At 40.7% G+C, this 18,752-nt stretch overlaps 1 protein-coding gene across 2 annotated transcripts in view; it reads right to left on the bottom strand.

Moving 5' to 3' along the window:
• Positions 1 to 18,752, bottom strand: part of wol (Dolichyl-phosphate beta-glucosyltransferase wollknaeuel) — a 117,410-nt gene that overhangs the window by 16,717 nt on the left and 81,941 nt on the right. For both annotated transcript variants that reach the window (XM_090388006.1, XM_090388007.1), the window contains 2 exons: positions 11,484 to 11,543; positions 2,372 to 2,523 (listed from right to left, as the gene is read on the bottom strand). In XM_090388006.1, coding sequence (XP_090244132.1) covers positions 2,372 to 2,523; positions 11,484 to 11,543 — 212 coding nt within the window. The remainder of the gene's footprint in view (positions 1 to 2,371; positions 2,524 to 11,483; positions 11,544 to 18,752) is intronic.

Here is an 18,752-nt window from a genome sequence, read left to right as displayed (position 1 = left end):
TGTGTGAGGACAAAATTTGGGGACTCAGAGTGGTTTCCATTGTCCAACGGACTTCGACAGGGTAGAGTATTGTCACATTACTTTTTATTATTGTCATGGTCAATATCCTTGTAGCGGTGGATGATAAAAAAGGTGGAACAGCTGTGTTTGCAGATGATGTTGTCCTCAGGGCAAACAAAGAGGAAAAACTTCAAGAAAAACAAACACAATGGGAAAATGTAGTCAGTGAGTATGGTCTAAAGATAAGTAACCAAAAAAAGCAAAGAGATGGTGATGGTCAGAGTAGGAGAAGTGAGTGTAAAAGGGATAAAATGAGGGAATGAAATGTTGGAAGTGGTGAAAAATTTTACCTAGGAAGTGTATTAACAAAGGATGGCAGCCTAGATATGGAAATAACAAGGAAAACAGAATTAGAGTAACTAAGAGTAAGAACAGGTGCATGTATACTTGCACCAATGCTAGGAGTATATAAATTTGATGAATTTGAAGTGCTGGTTAAGACATCCAAGGCGGATGTTGTTGGGATATCAGAGACGTGATGCCACTCGGATATAAGGGGTGCAGAATTGGAATTTTGGGAGTACAATGTATACAGAAAGGATACACAGGATAGGAAGGGAGGAGGGGTTATGCTGTTAGTTAAGAAACACAAAATCTAAGGAACTGCATCCAGTTGACATAGATGGACAGTACAATGTTGAGTCAGTTTTGTGTGGCATAAGCACTGGGAAAGAAAAAATGAGGGTAGAGGTTTGTTATAGGCCTAATGACTCTGATGAGTACAATGAACAATTATACAGAGAAATAGAGAGGGCCATAAATCAGAGGGTCTTAATAATGGGGGATTTTAACTTTCCAGATATCGACTGGAACATTTGGTCACTCACATAATAACAAGGCTTTTATGGATTTATTGGATGATTGTTTTCTACAGCAGCATGTTAGAGAGGCAACAAGAGGGAGTAACATTCTTGATCTGATTATCAGCAATGATTATTCATGCATTAAGAATTTACAGATAAAGGAACCACTAGGTGGCAGCGATCAGTGTACTGATGTGGGATTTACTTAAAGGTGTAACTACCATCAGGGATAAAGGGAAGGATTTTTGCTTTCATAAAGGTGACTACAGTTGTCTAAGAGATTTTTTTAGGTTCTATACAGTGGGACCAACAACAAATTCTAAATGGGAAGCATTCAAGGAAGCAATTTTGGAAGCTGCTAGGTTTTTTTTCCAACTAAGAAATACTGCTTTAGGTTTCAGCCCAAATGGTGTCAGATGAACTAAGAGACTTGTGGCAGAGAAGAAAAATGCGTGGGATGCACATACTCTGAGTTCAGTGTTGGGCCCTTGATATACCTACATAAATGATATTGATGTATGTATATCAAGCTTCATGTCAAAGTTTGTAGATGATACGAAGGTTGGCAGGGTTGTTAATAACAGTAATGACTGTATGCTGCTGCAACAGGATCTGGAAAAGTTTGGTAGATGGGCTGAGAAGTGGCAACTGAAGTTTAACCTTGTCAAATGCTGCATGTGGGTAGCAGTAACCCCAGAGATGTACCAACTGGGTGGTGTTACACTCGGAGTAGTGGAGAATGAAAGAGACCTGGGGGATAAATTTTCTGAGCAGTGCAGATAGGCTGCCAGAGTAGGTCATGGGGTCTTGTCAATGATATACAGGAATTTTGCAAGCAAGGATAAGGAGATGATTATCCCCTTATATAAGGCAATGGTCAGGCCACACCTTGAGTAGTGCGTACAGGTCTAGAAGCCTCATTTTAGGAAGGATATAGAGTTGCTAGAATGAGTACAGAGAAAGGCAACAAGACTGGTGAAAGGAACAAAGGGGTCCTCTTATTATTATTATTATTATTAGCCATATGGTGCAAGGAAGCCTGAAGCTTATGTTGCACTAGGCAAAAAAAAAAAAAAAATTCTGAATCACCCAGAGAGAGAGAGAGAGAGAGAAGTAGAAGGGAATCACCAAGAAAGAGAAGAATGATGATATCCAGCTCAGGACTCTGGGTGTGCCAAGCCCATACTTACAGATGTGAACCCCTGAGGGTTATGAAGAAAGGCTCAAGTTCTGCAAATTGTAGCTTCTGGAGATTGTTCTAGCAATCAACTACCCGCGATGGCTAAAGGCAAACTTCTGCACAGATGTGTGGAAGTTTGCCTTTAGTTCTTTTTAAAATGGCTTGAAGGAGCTTATCCATAGATGGGAAAAATGTGTAGCTCTAGAAAGTAGTTACATAGAGAAAGATGTAATTGCCAGATAAGTTTAAAATCACTAACTCAAATATTTCTAGGTGAGTGTAAATACTTATTCACTGCTCCTCATATTGGGATTTGTTAGCCACTTACCATCTTTCCACATGAATAGAGAGAAACAAAGGTTGAGCTGCACACCGTGTAAAAAGTTTGAAGCCACATTGTGTGTCACGTATCTTTCTAACTGCGAGCATCCATACCAGATAGTGAAATCCATACATAAGAAAGGTCCGAAAAAATGCACGCTACAAAAAAATAATAATTTTTAATTCTTATATTTTTTCAAGAATTATATAGCAATTTTTTTAGTCATTATATCATATTTTAAAAAAAGGAAATATCTTTCCCTGACTGACTGCCCTCCCTCTCTGTAAAAAATTGATCAAATAGTTTCTTAAAAATTAATCATATAAACTATGGTTTGCTTTATATTCAGACTTATAACAAGTAGTTTAATATCTATAAAACATATCCTTATTTCTATTAATGTGCTGAAGGTTCAAAATTATTGCATAAGAATAACATTTGAGAAAAACCTTCTTATAATGAGAAAGCATGCATTTCACTTTTCTTTAGCAGCTGGGTCCTCTGGCCATCATTAGTTTGCTATACAAACTAATTTCTAATCAATTCATATGACACACACATGCTTGTTACCAATATCATACTGTTACTCCAAGTAAAAGTGACTTTTTTTTTTTGGCAGAGTTTTCTATTTTATAATTACATACTAATAAGATTTCCTATCCACTTGTGAAAACTGTTAACAGAACTGTAATTCATATATATTTCATTTCTTTTGTGGATGTCTTTAAAATCGTATTTAATGATTCAAATTGTTACAAGAGGTCTGTATATTGCCAATATGCCTACAATGAGGTCGAGAAAATCTGGATATGCTGATGACTCACCATTAGCTACAAGACATATGTCCACGCAAAAAACAGAAGAAATGCTTACAAACAACTTAAATACTTTTGGAAATTACTTTCATAAATGGAGGCTCCAATCCAGCATGAATAAAACAGAGATTGGTCGTTTCCATCTTAACAATAAAATGATTACCACAGATCTTAGGGTGTACTTTGATAATTCTCTCCTACAAATAACAGATAACCCAAGTACCTGGGTGTAATACTTGATAGAACTTTGTCTTTTAAAACACATATGTTAAAGAGTGCCACAAAATTGAAAACCAGAAATAACATCCTCCAGAAATTATGTTGTATAACAGGGTTCCAGAGCAATGCCTCTTTGCTGCTCAGCCATTAGTTTTGTCTACGCTACAGCTGAATATGGCCCACATGTTAAAATGATTGATATACAACCGAATAATACCATGGGCTTAATCTCAGGAACAATCAAGTCCACACCTACTCAATGGCTTACTATTCTAAGTCACACCTCCACCAAAACTTCATAGATCCAAAGCATTGGTCAGGAAATACCATAAGATATCTGAAAACTCACAACTACCTATTCACGAAGATGTTGCTGATTTAAGTATTATAAGTATTAACAGACTTTGCTCCAGACATCCCCAATTAGAACAGCTGCAAATCTAATAGCTGACAATTTTAATCTGACTGACTGATGGTCACGTGAATGGAACTTGTTCCTGCCTTCAGAGTATAGTAATCTACTATGCACAACAGAAAAACTAGCTGGATTCGACTTGCCTCATAAGACTTGGATAACACTAAACCAGATACAAATTAATCATGAAATTTGTGCAGATTTGCTTTACAAGTGAAATAAAATATCTTCCCTACAGTGTGACTGCAGTGCTGAAAGACAAACCATTAAACATATTACTCAAGAATATGTCTTGATGAACAGTAGTTGAATCAACCGATAACTGAGATTCTGTCAGAAATAGTACATGGGGTTTGGCAGATTGCAAGTGGAAATGGATGTCGTTGAGATTAGAATTGAGACTACGTATATTTGTGAAATGAACTAGGAAGTATTTGGGAGGTTTAGATCTTTTTGCAGATAAAGCTTACTCTATTAGTTTGACAATTCATGGTGTATTTTGGTTTGGTTTGGTTTGGAGTTTATTGGCGCATCAGCAACTGAGGCTATAATGCGCCAAATACCGGTCATATATAAAAGTGAAAACATTCAGTGACCTAAGTAGTTAGGCCACCATGTCGAGATATAAAAGGAGTAAAAATACAAAACATATGAACAAAGGAATGCCAAATGAATTTTAAATTCGATTAAAAAGGTTTACTGATTTTAAAAAGTTAAAAACAGCAGACACATTGTCATTGTCGGATAAAATCTGACTGAGTGTATAAAGCTCAGCCAGAGGACTAAAAGCGGTAAAATAGAAATCACGTTCGTGTCTAAAACGTGGACACTCGGTTAAAATGTGGCGTATGCTTAAATAGGTGTCACAATTCTCACACATAGGACAGTCATCTGCCCTCAGCTAAAAAGCATGTGTAAGATGACTGTGTCCTATGCGGAGACGAGCTAAAACAACTTCCTCTCTGCGATTCCTGCGCAGACTAGACTGCCAATGTCGGATTACAGGCTTTATCTGATAGAGCTTGTTTGTGACTTGCTCATTCCAGGATTGTTGCCATTGGGACAGTAATTTATCATGTATTAACTGCCTGTAGTCTGTATAGGGGACTAGCAGGCAATAAGTGTTGTGGGGTTCGGGTGACCTGGCCGCAGCATCTGCCAGTTCATTTCCCACTATCCCAATGTGGCTTGGAATCCAGCAGAAACGAATGTCAAATGAACACTCAAACAAGGAATGCAACGTCTGCTGAATCCGGGTCACAAATGGATGAGGATTATACCTCCTACCCGATAAAGCCTGCAGTGTACTTAGAGAATCAGTGTATACCATACACTTTTGATACCTATGGGTTTTAATGTGGTCCAAGGCTAACTCTATAGCATACAACTCAGCTGTATATATGCTGCATTGTTGGGGAATCTTTCCAGATATAGAAAGACCTGGAAAGATAGCAGCAGATCCAACAGACAACTCCGACTTCGAGCCATCAGTGAAGACAGGCAAGAAGTCGGAGTATTCGGCCCGGTGGGCAGCATAGAGTTGGTGGTAGATAGAAGATGGAGTTATGGACTTACCCCAATTTTTAAGGGAGAAGTCGCACGATGGTAGGCGAGCATGCCAGGGTGGAAGTGGTTGCCTTGGTGACTGGGCAACATTGTCTACCATGATGTTGAGCTCTCTGAGCAGCTCTTGGACACGGATACCAAAAGGCCGATTGGCAGTCTGACGAGTGTTATATAGGTTTTCCCATTGTGGCTTGAAAACAGATGTCCACGTAGGGTTGTCTGGCAGGGATTTTAATTTAAGCGTATATTTTAAAGACAATTGCTTTCGTCGAAATGACAGTGACGGTTCAGTTGCTTCAACATATAAACTCTGGATAGGGGATGTTCTAAATGCTCCAGTAGCGATACGAATGGCTTGGTGGTGAACTGGGTCCAGCCACCTAAGTACACTGTTTCTAGCCGATGCGTACACTTGGGACCCATAGTCTAGTTTAGATCGGACAAGTGCACGGTAGAGGCTGAGTAAAGTGGAGCGGTCTGCTTCCCATTTATTCGAGGAAATAGAGCGTAGAAGATTCAACCCTCTTGTGCACCTTGTCCGCAGTTGACGAATATAAGGTAAAAATGTCAACTTCTTGTCGAAAATGAGCCCCAAGAATTTTGTCTCGGGTGCTACTGGAATGATGTCTTGTCCGAGTTTTAGTTCTGGTTCAGGGTGAAGGTTCCGTTTGCGACAAAAGTGTACGCAGACTGTCTTCTGTGGCGAGAACCTAAACCCATTAGTCACTGCCCAAGAGTTGACGTGGTCTATGGCATGCTGCAATTGCCTTTCAATGACCCTCATATTGCATGATTGCAAAAAGATGCTAAAGTCATCTACAAAGAGGGCACTGTTTACGGTTGGAGGAAGTTGTTCAGTTATAGAGTTAACTTTGATTGCAAAAAGCGTAACGCTTAAAACTGATCCTTGTGGAACTCCCTCTTCTTGGCAGAATGGCCGGGAGAGGGTGGATCCTACACGAACTTGGAAAGACCGGTCTGTAAGAAAGTTTTTGATAAAGAGGGCAATGTGTCCTCTAAGACCAAAGTTATGTATGTCTTTTAGAATTCCATATCTCCAAGCCGTGTCGTACGCTTTTTCCATATCAAAGAAAACCGACACCTGGTGCTCACGTTTCAGGAAAGCATCACGTATAGATGTTTCCAAGCGGATTAAATGGTCAAGTGCTGACCTGTTCCTTCGGAAGCCACACTGTATTCTGGAAAGAAGGTCGTTAGCTTCTAAATACCACAAAAGACGAGCATTGACCATTCTTTCCAGAATCTTGCACAAGCAGCTCGTCAGAGCGATAGGACGATAATTTTTTGGTATTTTTGGATCCTTTCCAGGTTTCGGAAAGGGAAGGACGGTTGCCATATGCCATGTGTCCGGAAATGTCTCTTCAGTATATATTCTATTGTAGAGACGGAGCAAATGATCCATAGATTCAGATGAAAGGTGTTTTATCATCTCATAATGGATGTCGTCCGGCCCAACAGCACTCGCCTTGGATAGCGAGAGTGCTGCTTTCAGCTCCCACTGTATAAAGGGCTGATTGTATTCCTCGCGATTGTTAGAGGACAGCTTTAGTTGATGTTTTTCTGCTCTCTGCTTGTGTGCGAGAAACTCTGGGGGGTAAGCAGTTTCTGAAGACACTTTAGCAAATGTCTCCCCTAGAGTATTTGCAATTGCAGTTAGATCTGCAATTGTACATCCATTATGTTCCAGGATCGATGAACGGTGTGAGTTATATTTGCCCTTCATTTTCCGAACTTTGTCCCAGATGGCTTTGGGATTGGCGGCCCGTGTAAGGGAAGATGTAAATTTGATCCAAGATTCTTTTTGGCTCTGACGTCTAATGTACCGTGCTTTGGCACGTGCACGTTTAAAGGCTATTAAATTATCTGTGGTGGGGTAACGACGAAATATTCCCCATGCTTTGTTTTGAGCCTTCCTAGCTGCTGTGCATTCTCCATTCCACCATGGTTTTGGAAAACGTGGAAAGCGGGACGATGTCCTGGGAATTGCAACTGCTGCTGCCTGGACTATACTTTCTGTGATGTCTTTTACTGCCTCATTAATTGGCTCCTGGCCGACTATAGTGGTATTAAATGTTGCCAGATGACGAAAGGCATTCCAGTCGGCATGATCGATCTTCCAACGTGGTATCCGCGACTGATGACATTGTCTCCCATTTGAAATGGTGGATAACACGGGGAAGTGATCACTACCATAAAGGTTATCTTCAACCTCCCATGTACTCAGAGGCAGGAGGGAAGAGGAGCAGATGGAAAGATCAATGGCAGTAAATGTACGGGTAGCCGTGTGGAAAAAGGTGTTAGATCCCACATTTAGAAGGGCCAGGTCATTGTTTTCAAGCAATCGCTCGATAATCCGACCCCTTCTGTTGATGTCAGGACTACCCCACAGCGGATTATGCCCATTAAAATCCCCTAATAATAGGAAAGGGGGTGGCAGTTGCTTAATGAGATCATCAAGGTCTGCCTGGGCGGTGTCGTTCCCAGGTGGCAAATATATGGAGCAAACAGTTAAAAGGAACCCAACTGTAAGACGAACTGCTACAGCCTCCAGATTAGTGGTGAGAAGCACAACTTGAAAGGGGTTATGGTTACCCACAAGGAGAGCGACTCCTCCGTGGGCAGGTCCATCCCCAGCTCTGTCACTGCGAATAACTGAGCAGTTACGTAAGTAAGGGTCCTCGTTTGCCTTTAAATACGTCTCCTGTAAGCAAAAGCAAGTTGGTTCATGCTTACTCAGGAGAGCCTTGATGTCATCTCTATTTCTACGAAATCCACGGCAATTCCATTGGAGAAATTTAAATGTACCCATTATTTTGATTTACTGGGTCCGTCTGGTGGCTTCCGAAGGGCTGAGGGCTTCATTTTCTCAGTCCTGGGTTTATCTCTCTTTGGAAAGACTGGACGTTGGCCTGTATCCATTTCTTCTTCGTCTTTCGCAAAGAGTTCCAGGACAGGGTCGTCCTGTACCTCCTTATTTTCGACATCCATTGTCTCTTGAATTGTAGATGTCTGTTCCCCTTTCTTCTTGGTTTCTTTAGTACTCTGTTTTGGAAGTGGTGGAGCACTAGGAGGTACGGATATAGCAGTGGCGGCTGACTGTGATTTTTGGGTGGGCTTTTCGGAACTTAATAAATAGCGCGCAATGGGGGTAAAAGACTCCCTTGGTAGAATACTCATATCAGTCTGAGTACCAATGGTACTTTTCCCAGAAGCTTTCTGGGCATATGAGGGCTTGGCGCTATTTATAGGTTGGATGCGTCTTCTGGCCTCCTGATAGGAGATGTTTAGCTCTGTTTTTAGTTTCTGAATTTCCTTCTCCTCTTTCCACCGCTGGCATGCTCGAGAGTATGCAGGGTGTTCCCCTTGGCAGTTTGTACAACTTGGCTTGGAAGCTAAACATTCCTTGCTCTCGTGGTCTTTAGCACCACAGCGAGCACAGGCGGGGTTGCCACGACAAGCTGTTTGAGAGTGGCCATACTTTTGGCATTTAAAACACCTCAGTGGGTTGGGGATATAAACCCTCACTGGGCAGTTTAAATAGCCTGCTTTTATGGAACTTGGAGGCCGTGGGGTGTTAAACGTTACGATGAGAACTCGGGTAGGGACGAGATTCCCATCCTTCCGCATCGATATTCTTTTGACAGCCGTCACTCCTTGGTCTTTAAGTTCAGAGCAGATCTCTTCTTCAGAAACATGAAGAAGATCCCACTCTGATATAACACCGCGTGAGAAATTCAAGGTTTTATGGGGGGTAACGACGATAGGTAGTCCCCCTAACGATGTGGCTTTCAGTAGTTGCTGTGCATGTTTTTGGTTTGCAGCTTCGACTAAAATGTCTCCAGAACGTAGCCTTTTTACAGATTTTGGAGATCCTGTCAACCCTTCTAATCCTTTCTGGATGAAAAAGGGTGACATTTTCCCGAGTGTCTGTTCTCCGGTGGAATGGAGAATGAGGAAAAGCGGTGTCACAGATGGTGGTGGTGTATCCTCAGTTCTGGCTCTTTTTGCAGAGGTATTTTCATTGATTTCGTCTCGATTAGGTAGGGGCCTTGTTGGGGCCCCAGAAGAAAGATTTAAATTACTCATAGGAGTAAAGAGAAAGTGTCTGATGCCTAAGTACCTCACCCACCACGGAGCCCTACGAGGGGGCGCCCACTCGTGAACTAGCAGGTACTGCGTACACGAATGGGACGCCGAGTTCGCTTAAAACACCATACCCACGTTACCAATAAGTCTTTATCCCGTCCCAGGACCATAGGGAGGGAGACTTATTGGAACGCAGTTGACCCTAGCAGTATAATACCACCCGCCGATTGATCCCAGTCGAGCCGGTCCGGGACCACCCGTCTCGTCGAAGCAGGGGCCAAAGTGGTGTATTAAGGCTGGGCCCCTCAACCACCAGGATCCCCCTTTCCGCTTCCACGGGTCGCGGCGCACGGCTGCACACGCCGGATTCCAATGTTGTAACCCTGGAACCAAGGTATGGGCGTTGGATCCCAGTGATGCTAATCTGGAAAACCAGCAGCATCACTGGGAGGTCCCCTCACCACGTACAGGTGCCCACGTTGAGGGGTCATGGTGTATTCAATAGTAAGAAAAAGTGTGTGGGGGGGGGGACATGCTGTATGAAGTAATGAAATTTTTGGATATGGCATACACATGGTAAGAATATACCAAGATCCTTGACATAACGTGGCCTCGACAATGTCCCCAGCATACACACTACTTGGACTCCCTCCAGTCACTGTCTGGCAGAGTAGAGGTAGCAAAATTATACACTAGCTGATCTGGAAGCCTCCTAAAGAGTTACCAATAGGTTCGGTCCCGTGTACTAACTAGCGGCGGCCTGCAAACACCGTTTTAGAGCTGTACCCTCGAATGTAAGGAAGACCAGATCTCGCCATAATGTTCATCATAACCTCAAAAGTCATCAGTCATACTGCATGATGGAAGAGATGGGGTAGGGTTGATATATCTCATATATCTCCTGTGCTACCACGACAGAGACAAACAATGCATAGACACATAGTGGAATAACTTACCACCTAATCTTGCAGAACTAGAGAACCTGTGGAAATTTAAGGGAAGACCAAGAAGATACTGGGATTAAGTGGTTTTCTAAGACTGATGCTAAATAAGTCCAGCTTCCTTTGAATCACTTTGTTTTCGTTAATATTAATAATAGTGAGATGTGATGGCATGTATAAAATGCTAATTCTAGCAGCTGCAAAAGAGAAGGGTAGAAACGCTAAAGTAATACGATAATTATCACAAATAATAAGAAATAAAAACAACAAAGAGAAATTGGTGCACACAGTCTCACTATTAGCAACAAATGTGTTTTTTTTTTTTTTTTTTTTTTCTTTGCTTTTGATGACAAATAGGTAAGTTGGCTAGAGAATTCTTGGTGCATCAAATACAATGGTTATAGTAGGCCACTTCTAATGGTAGTAGTAGTGGACTGGCTATATGTTTTTTAGCTGTACAATGTGTTCATGGGCCAATTTACATTAAATTTTAAATTAAAAATCTAACTACAACCCCACGTAAAGAGTCTTTTAAGAATTCCTCTGCTCACCAAGTTTCAACTTCAGAATTCTCCATAACAATTAAAGTGGTTTCACCAACTGGGGCATCAACTGGTGAAACAACTATACTGTTATGAAGGACTATTAAAACTGTGTTCTGTTGTTCAAATATTAGCTGATTCCATTCTCCCAAAGTATGTAAAACAATTTTCAGACATAGTTACACAAATAACAGTTTCTACTAATCAAAGTTGTTTATAAACTAGCACAATAATATGGCAAGGGGTACATGGCAACAAAACTAAATTTTTATGACATGTTAATGTTGACTTTTTTTTTTTTTATATATATATTATTATTTATTTTCACACCTAAACAAATTTAAATACAGATCAATTTCTTATTAAGCAGAAGTATATTTATGAATCAGCCTGGATCAGAATTTCCCCATTCCTGAAATAGGTTAACTCTTAAACCTGTTATTCACTTCTTCCATAATAGTTTTGATTAATAAGATATCTTACAGAACAAAATAATAAGCAAACACCTCCTACCTTTGCTATAGATTCTTTTTCCAAATGAGCACGAGATCCAACAACTACAACTTTGTTATTCTGGAAATATAAAAAAATATAACACTTGATAATTTAAATCTTTAAGTTTATTTATGCACACATATAAATCAATGAATAATCAGTACGTTAAATCACAGAACAGAGCTTTATGTTACTTAGGTGGGCAAAACGGTTGATGACAGTAATCAGGGTATGCTACTACAACAAAGCCTGAATAAATTAGGCACGCTGGCTGAAAAATGGCAAATTAGGTTTAACACTGATAAAAGCAGGATACTGCATTTGGGTAACAAGAATCCCAGCACAAATATCATTCAGATGGTACCAAATTGAAAGCAGTGGAAAATGAAAAATACCTAGGATAATTGTACATTCCAACAAGAAGTTCTCTGAAGAAAGCAGACAGGCTGCCAGGACAAATCATGGGGTTCTTTCAATGATATACAGAAATTCTGCCAGCAAGGAGAAAGAGGTGATTATCTTGTCATAAAAGGCAACAGTTAGGCCACATCTTTAATATACTACATACAGGTTTAGAAGACTCATTTTAGGAAGGGTGTAGATCTTTTGGAACAGATGCAGGCATCAACAAAACTAGTTTAGGGGCATAAAAGGGTACTATGACCAAGGGAGTCTTAAGTTCTGTAAATTGCAGCATCTGGGAAAAACTAAGCATTGACAAAGCGAACAGGTTAAAGTGTTTAAGCTTTAAATGGGTTAAGTAAACTAAATGCTGATGACATCTCTACTCTTTCTCAGACAACATACATAAGTTGACATAAATTTGAATTGGAATGTGATGTTCAGGTATTTGCTTTCATTCAAAGAGTAATTCCACATGGTGTGTGAAGTGGGTAGTCTGAATAAATTGAAAAGAGAATTAGATAAATTACTGGAAGGGATGGGCAAAGAAATTGGATTTTTATTTTTATTTAACTAGTGCTGTATAAGCTTGCTTCCTTGCATTATTTTGCCAACCTTGCCTAGGATTTACTTCTCTGACAATATTGCCAAAGGTGAGATGTTGATTCCCTTGAAATCTTTAAAAATAGAAAGATGAGAGCAAAATATGCTGGTGATATAAAAATGGTTCTTCCAGACACCTGTTGTCTCTATCATGGCTGGGGGAAAAAAAAGAAGCAGTTCCTTAAAGTATTAAGAAAGTAAATAGATCAAACGTTTCAAAAACACTTAACCCCAACAATTCTGAAGCCCTCCACATTTTTGAAAGTATAACATCACAAAGTATATAGTGAGTGGGAAAACCATCCAGGTCAAAACCTGGCTTGGTGGCTAGGGGGTCATCTCACCAGTAATTTCCCCAACCCTAAAACCATAAAGAACAGCACTGAAACAATCACTTTTGATAGTGAGTCATTAACAATCCCCTCAACAGTATTATTATGTCCATCTTTGCATCCCCACCTCTCTTGGACACTTAACACCCTTGATCTCAGTATTGGTCACTCATATTCCATATTTAGCAACGAGTTCTATGTTAAAAAAAAAAAAAGGCCTAAGCATGGGTCTCTTTTTTTGTCCCCCCCCTCCTCCACAAGGCAGATATTTGCATGACTAAGTTAAGATGCACAGTGTTAGTTTTCAACCCTAAGGCTTCCAAATTGTTGTTAAGATTTGTCAACAACATTTGCATAGTTTAAAACCACAGTGATAGGGACCTAGATAGATTTGAGTAATATATTCTTGATTGCATTTTGAATTTGATTAATATAATATAATATTAAAAATGGTGAACAAGGTTTCTCCATTAAAAAGGGTGGACAACATTTGCATACTTTAGAATCACAATGATGAGGACCTAGATAGGTTTGAGTAATATAATATTCTCCACTAAAAATGGAAAACAATGTTTATATCACGATTCCTTGATATTAACAAACGCATCTTCAATAACTGGTGCAATGTGTCCATATACAGAAAACCCAAGTTGACCCTAACAGTTTTAATCTACCAGACAAATATAGATGGCACACTAGTGGAACAACAGTTACTTTATCAGTCAGTCAGTCAGTCAGTGCTCATGATCACTTAATTACAGTGTAGTATTGTTCACTCCTCCTTATGTGTGTGACATTTCTCATTAGCGTCAACATGATTGTCAATACTAAACCAATATTAACATTAAGGGCACAAAAGGTGATATAGTTGTACACGTTGGCACTAATGATATTAAGAGTAGGAGACCGGCGGAATTACTTAACAAGTACAGGTCACTATTGAAAAAAAGCCGTGAATTAGGGTTGAATTTGAAAGTGTCTGCAATTCTGCCCAGACACGATAGGAGGGAGTATATGATGAGAGCCCTGTCGATCAATTCAGCCCTGGAAAGATTGTGCAGGGCTCGAGGGGGTAGAATTTTTTTCAGCCTGGTCTGTACTTGTTAACAGGAGAGACTGCGTCTACAGGGATGGGATACACTTAAATAGAAAGGGTGCAAGAATGTTTGCTGATGCTATCGAGGCAGTGTTAGGTGGGTCGGAAAACTGCTATATTGGGGGGGATACAAGGACTAATAGATTAACAGTAGCCACTGGCAGAGGAGTAAGTGATTCTTGCACTGCTTCTATTGGAATGAGCAGCAGCCTGGAAAATAAGATGCAGGATACTTCAGAGACTGCTGGGAATCATGGGGGTACAAGTAAACACATGGGTTGTGTTAGGGTGGCTAAGAGGAAGAGCAGGTGCATGTATACTTGCGTGTACACCAATGCTAGGAGCTTAGTAAATAAATTTGATGAATTTGAGGTATTGCTCAAAACATCAAAGGCAGATATTGTTGGGATTTCAGAGACGTGGTGTCACACAGATATAAGGAATGCAGAACTGGAATTTGGGGAGTACAATGTCTACAGAAAGGATAGACAGGATAGGAAGGGAGGAGGGGTTATGCTATTAGTTAAGAAACACATCAAATCCAAGGAAGTGAAGCCAGTCGACATCGCTGGACAGTGCAGTGTCGAGTCAGTTTGGTGTGACATAAGCATTGGGAGATCAAAATTGAGAGTAGGAGTGTGCTATAGGCCTAATGACTCTGATGAGTATAATAAGAAACTGTACAGAGAAATAGAGTGGGCCAGTAAATCAGAGAGTCTTATAATGGGGGATTTTAATTTCCCAGATATTGACTGGAATTTGGGGGCTGGTCACTCACACACTTGCAAGGCTTTTGTGGATTTATTGGATGATTGTTTTCTACATCAGCATGTTCGGGAGGCAACTAGAGGGAGTAATATTCTTGATTTGATTATCAGTAGTGATTCTTCATGCATTAAGAATCTGAAGATAAATGAACCACTAGGTGGCAGCGATCACAGTGTTCTGAAGTGGGATTTACTCAAAGAGGTAACTACCATTAGGGGTAAAGGGAAGGGGTATTGCTTTCGTAGAGGCGACTACGATGGACTGAGACAGTATTTAAATTCTATACAGTGGGATCAACTGATGATGTTAACAACAGCAAATTCAAAATGGGAAGCATTCAAAGAACTTATCTTGGAAGCTACTAGGCTTTACATACCAACTAAGAAATATTGTTCAAGGTTTAGGCCTAAATGGATGTCAGATGAACTAATGAGGCATATGGCAGAGAAGAAAAATGCATGGGATACATACAAATTAACACGTGACACAGAAGCCTATGATAGATACAAGTTGATCTGTAACCAAGTTACAAAGGAAGTTAGGCAGGCGAAGGCAGATTACGAGAAATCCTTGGCAAGGGATGCGAAGAAAAACAGCAATGAGTTCTTTACTTACGTAAACTCTAGAAGGAAGGGGATGAATCAGATTGGTCCACTTGATATCGATGGGTCAACTGTTGATGATCCTGCTCAGGTAGCTAACAAACTAAATGAATATTTTGCATCGACATTCACACATGAGGAGTTATTCAGCAAAGGGAATGCCAGAGGTGTATTCAACTCTGGCAGTAAGCTAGAGAATCTTGTAATAACTGAGAGTAAAGTGGAGGAGAAATTGTTGAAGTTAATCACAAGAAAGGCACCTGGGGTGGATGGGATCTATCCAGTTATATTAAAGGAGGCAGCAAAGGAAGTAAGCAAACCCTTAGTCATAATTATGAGAGCTTCCTTGGACTCAGGGGAGGTACCCATGGACTGGAGCTGTACAAATGTCACCCCAATTCACAAAGGAGGATCAAAGGCTGACACAAGTAATTATAGACCTGTGAGTTTAACTTCTGTTCCAGGAAAATTAATGGAGGCACTGGTTAAAGAACAAAACCATGCTGTGTCCGAGTGCCATGGAGGCACTCGGACACAGCATGGTTTTGTTAAGGGGAAGTCTTGCCTGACCAATTTGATTTGATACTATGATGCAGTCACAAAAGAACTGGATGCAGGGAATAACTTTGAAATTATATACTTGGATCTTAGAAAGGCTTTTGATACTGTTGCACATGGAAGACTGCTGCACAAATTGGAGCAGTGTGGCATTGGAGGCAAATTGCTGCTATGGATAAAGGGGTGGTTGAGGGGGAGAAGACAGAGAGTGGTAATCAATGGACACTGCTCATCGTGGACTAATGTTATTAGTGGAGTCCCTCAGGGTTCAGTATTGGGTCCTTTATTGTTTTCTGTATTTATAAATGATATTGATGATGGTATATCAAGCTTAATGTCCAAGTTTGCAGCCGATACAAAGGTTGGCAGGGTTGTCAAGGACACTACTGACGCTATGCTGCTGCAACAGGATCTGGAAAGGTTGAGTAGATGGGCTGAGAGGTGGCAAATGAAGTTTAACATTGAAAAATGTAAAGTACTACATATGGGAAACAGCAACCCCAGAGCAACGTATCAACTCTGTGGTACTATACTGACAGTGGTAGAGAATGAAAGGGACCTGGGGGTGGTTGTGCAGGCAGATATGAAGTTCTCTGAGCAGTGCAGATGGGCTGCAAGAGTAGCTCATGGTGTATTGTCAATGATATATAGGAATTTTTTTAGCAGGGATAAGGAGGTGATTATTCCCTTGTATAAGGCAATGGTCAGGCCACACCTAGAGTACTGTATACAGGCCTGGAGGCCTCATTTCAAGAAGGATGTAGAGCTGCTGAAACGAGTACAGAGAAGGGCAACAAGATTAGTGAATCGAACAAAGGGGTGCTCTTACGAAGAAAGGCTTAAGTTTTGCGAATTATAGTGTCTGGAGACTAGGCACCAGTGAGGTGATCTGATAGAGGTGTACAAAGCCTTGAATGGGTTGAGCATGCTCAATGCTGATGGGATTCTTCCTCTTGCTCAGAATAATCACCTGAGAGGGCATAAATTCAAATTGAGGAAAGACAGATGTAAGAAAGATGTGTGGAAATTTGCCTTTAGCCAGCGGGTGGTTGGTAGGTATAACAGACTTCCATCAATTGTCGTGGAGTTGATAGCCTAAATAAGTTTAAGACTCAGCTGGACAGGTATTTCGAATGAACAGAGGGGTGAAGTGGAAGTGGTTATTTTTTATTTATTTATTTTACTGTATATTTTTTTGGCTGATGCTGCATAAGCTTGCTTTCTTGCATCAAATGCCTCTACTAATGCTAATTAGTAGTAGTAATAGTGGCATGTGATGCAAGAAAGCATGTGTATGAGCTTATGCAGCATCAGCCAAAAAAAAAAATCACACCATTCCCTCCAAATGTCTGTCCAGTTCCTGCTTAAATTTATTCAACCTATCAACTTCCACAACGACAGATGGAAGTTTTGTTCCAGCAATTAACCACCCCCTGGCTAAAGGCAAATTTCTGCACATCTATTCTACATCTGTCTTTTCTTAATTTGAATTTATGCCCCCCTTAGGTGAACAAGTGGAAGGATCCCTTCACAATTCAGCGTGCTCAACCCATTCAAGGCCTTAAAGACCTCAATCAGATCACCGCGCAGGTGCCTAGTCTCCAGCCACTGCAATTTGCAGAACTTAAGTCTCTCTTGGTAAGAGGATCCCTTCATTCCCCTCACCAATCTTGTTGCCCTTCTCTGTACACGCTCAAGTAAATCTCCATCCTTCCTAAAATGAGGCTTCCAGACCTGTACGCAGTACTCAAGGCGTGGCCTGACCATTGCCTTATACAGAGGGATAATCACCTCCTTTTCCCTGCTAGCAAAATTCCTATATATCATTGACAAAACCCCATGACCTGCCCTGCCAGCCTGTCTGCATTGCTCAGAAAACTTCATATCTGACTACACAATTACTCCCAGGTCTTTTTCATTTTCTACCACCTTAAGTGTAGTACCACTCAGTTGGTACGTTTCTCTGGGGTTACTTCTATCCATATGCAGTACTTTGCATTTGTCAAGGTTAAACTTCAGTTGCCACTTCTTAGCCTATCTGCCCAAATTATCTAGATCCTGTTGCAGTAGCACACTGCCATTACTGTAATTAACAATCCTGCCAACCTTTGTGTCATCTGCAAACTTCGACATTAAGCCACAACAGTGGACCCAACACCGAACCCTGTGGGACTCCACTAATAACATTAGTCTACGAAGAGCAGCACCCATTGATTACCACCCTCTGTCTTCTCCCACTTAACCAACCTTTTATCCATTGTAGCAATTTACCCTTAATACCATTCTGCTCCAATTTGTACAATAGTCTTTCATGCGCAACAGTGTCAAAAGCTTTCCTGAAATCCAAATAGATGATATCAAAATTATTTTTTGCATCCAGTTCCTTTGTAACCCCATCATAATATCCTATCAAATTTGTCAGACAAGACTTTCCCTTAACAAACCCATGCTGTGTCTGAATTATTGCTGCAGTCTTGTTTAGATGATCCTGCAATGCATCTTTAACCAGTGACTCCATTATTTTACCCGGAACAGAAGTTAAACTAACTGGTCTGTAATTACTTGTGTCACCCTTCGATCCCCCTTTGTGAATTGGGGATACATTTGCACATCTCCAGTCCATGGGAACCTCCCCTGAGTCCAAGGATGCTCTCATAATTATGGCCAAGGGTTTGCTTAGTTGCTTTGCTGCCTCCTTTAATATAACTGGATAGATCCCGTCCACCCCAGGTGCTTTTCTTATGTTTGACTTCAACAATTTCTCCTCTACTTTGCTCTCAGTTATTACAAAAACTTGGTAGTCAAAAACTTGGTAGTTTTTGACTACCAAGTGTCCTAGATTCCATGGTTATTAATAACTTGAAGTTGTATCATATTCTGCAAAGACCCAAGTGGGGGAAAAGAGGGTCTAATGAGGCAATCAAAT

The sequence above is a fragment of the Mastigoproctus giganteus genome, chromosome 13 (assembly GCF_048544385.1).
Source record: "Mastigoproctus giganteus isolate SK-2022 chromosome 13, ASM4854438v1, whole genome shotgun sequence".
Taxonomy (NCBI): Eukaryota; Metazoa; Arthropoda; class Arachnida; order Uropygi; family Thelyphonidae; genus Mastigoproctus; species Mastigoproctus giganteus.
The sequence above is the reverse complement of the archived record's forward strand: the minus strand, read 5'-3'. Positions and strand labels throughout refer to the sequence as shown.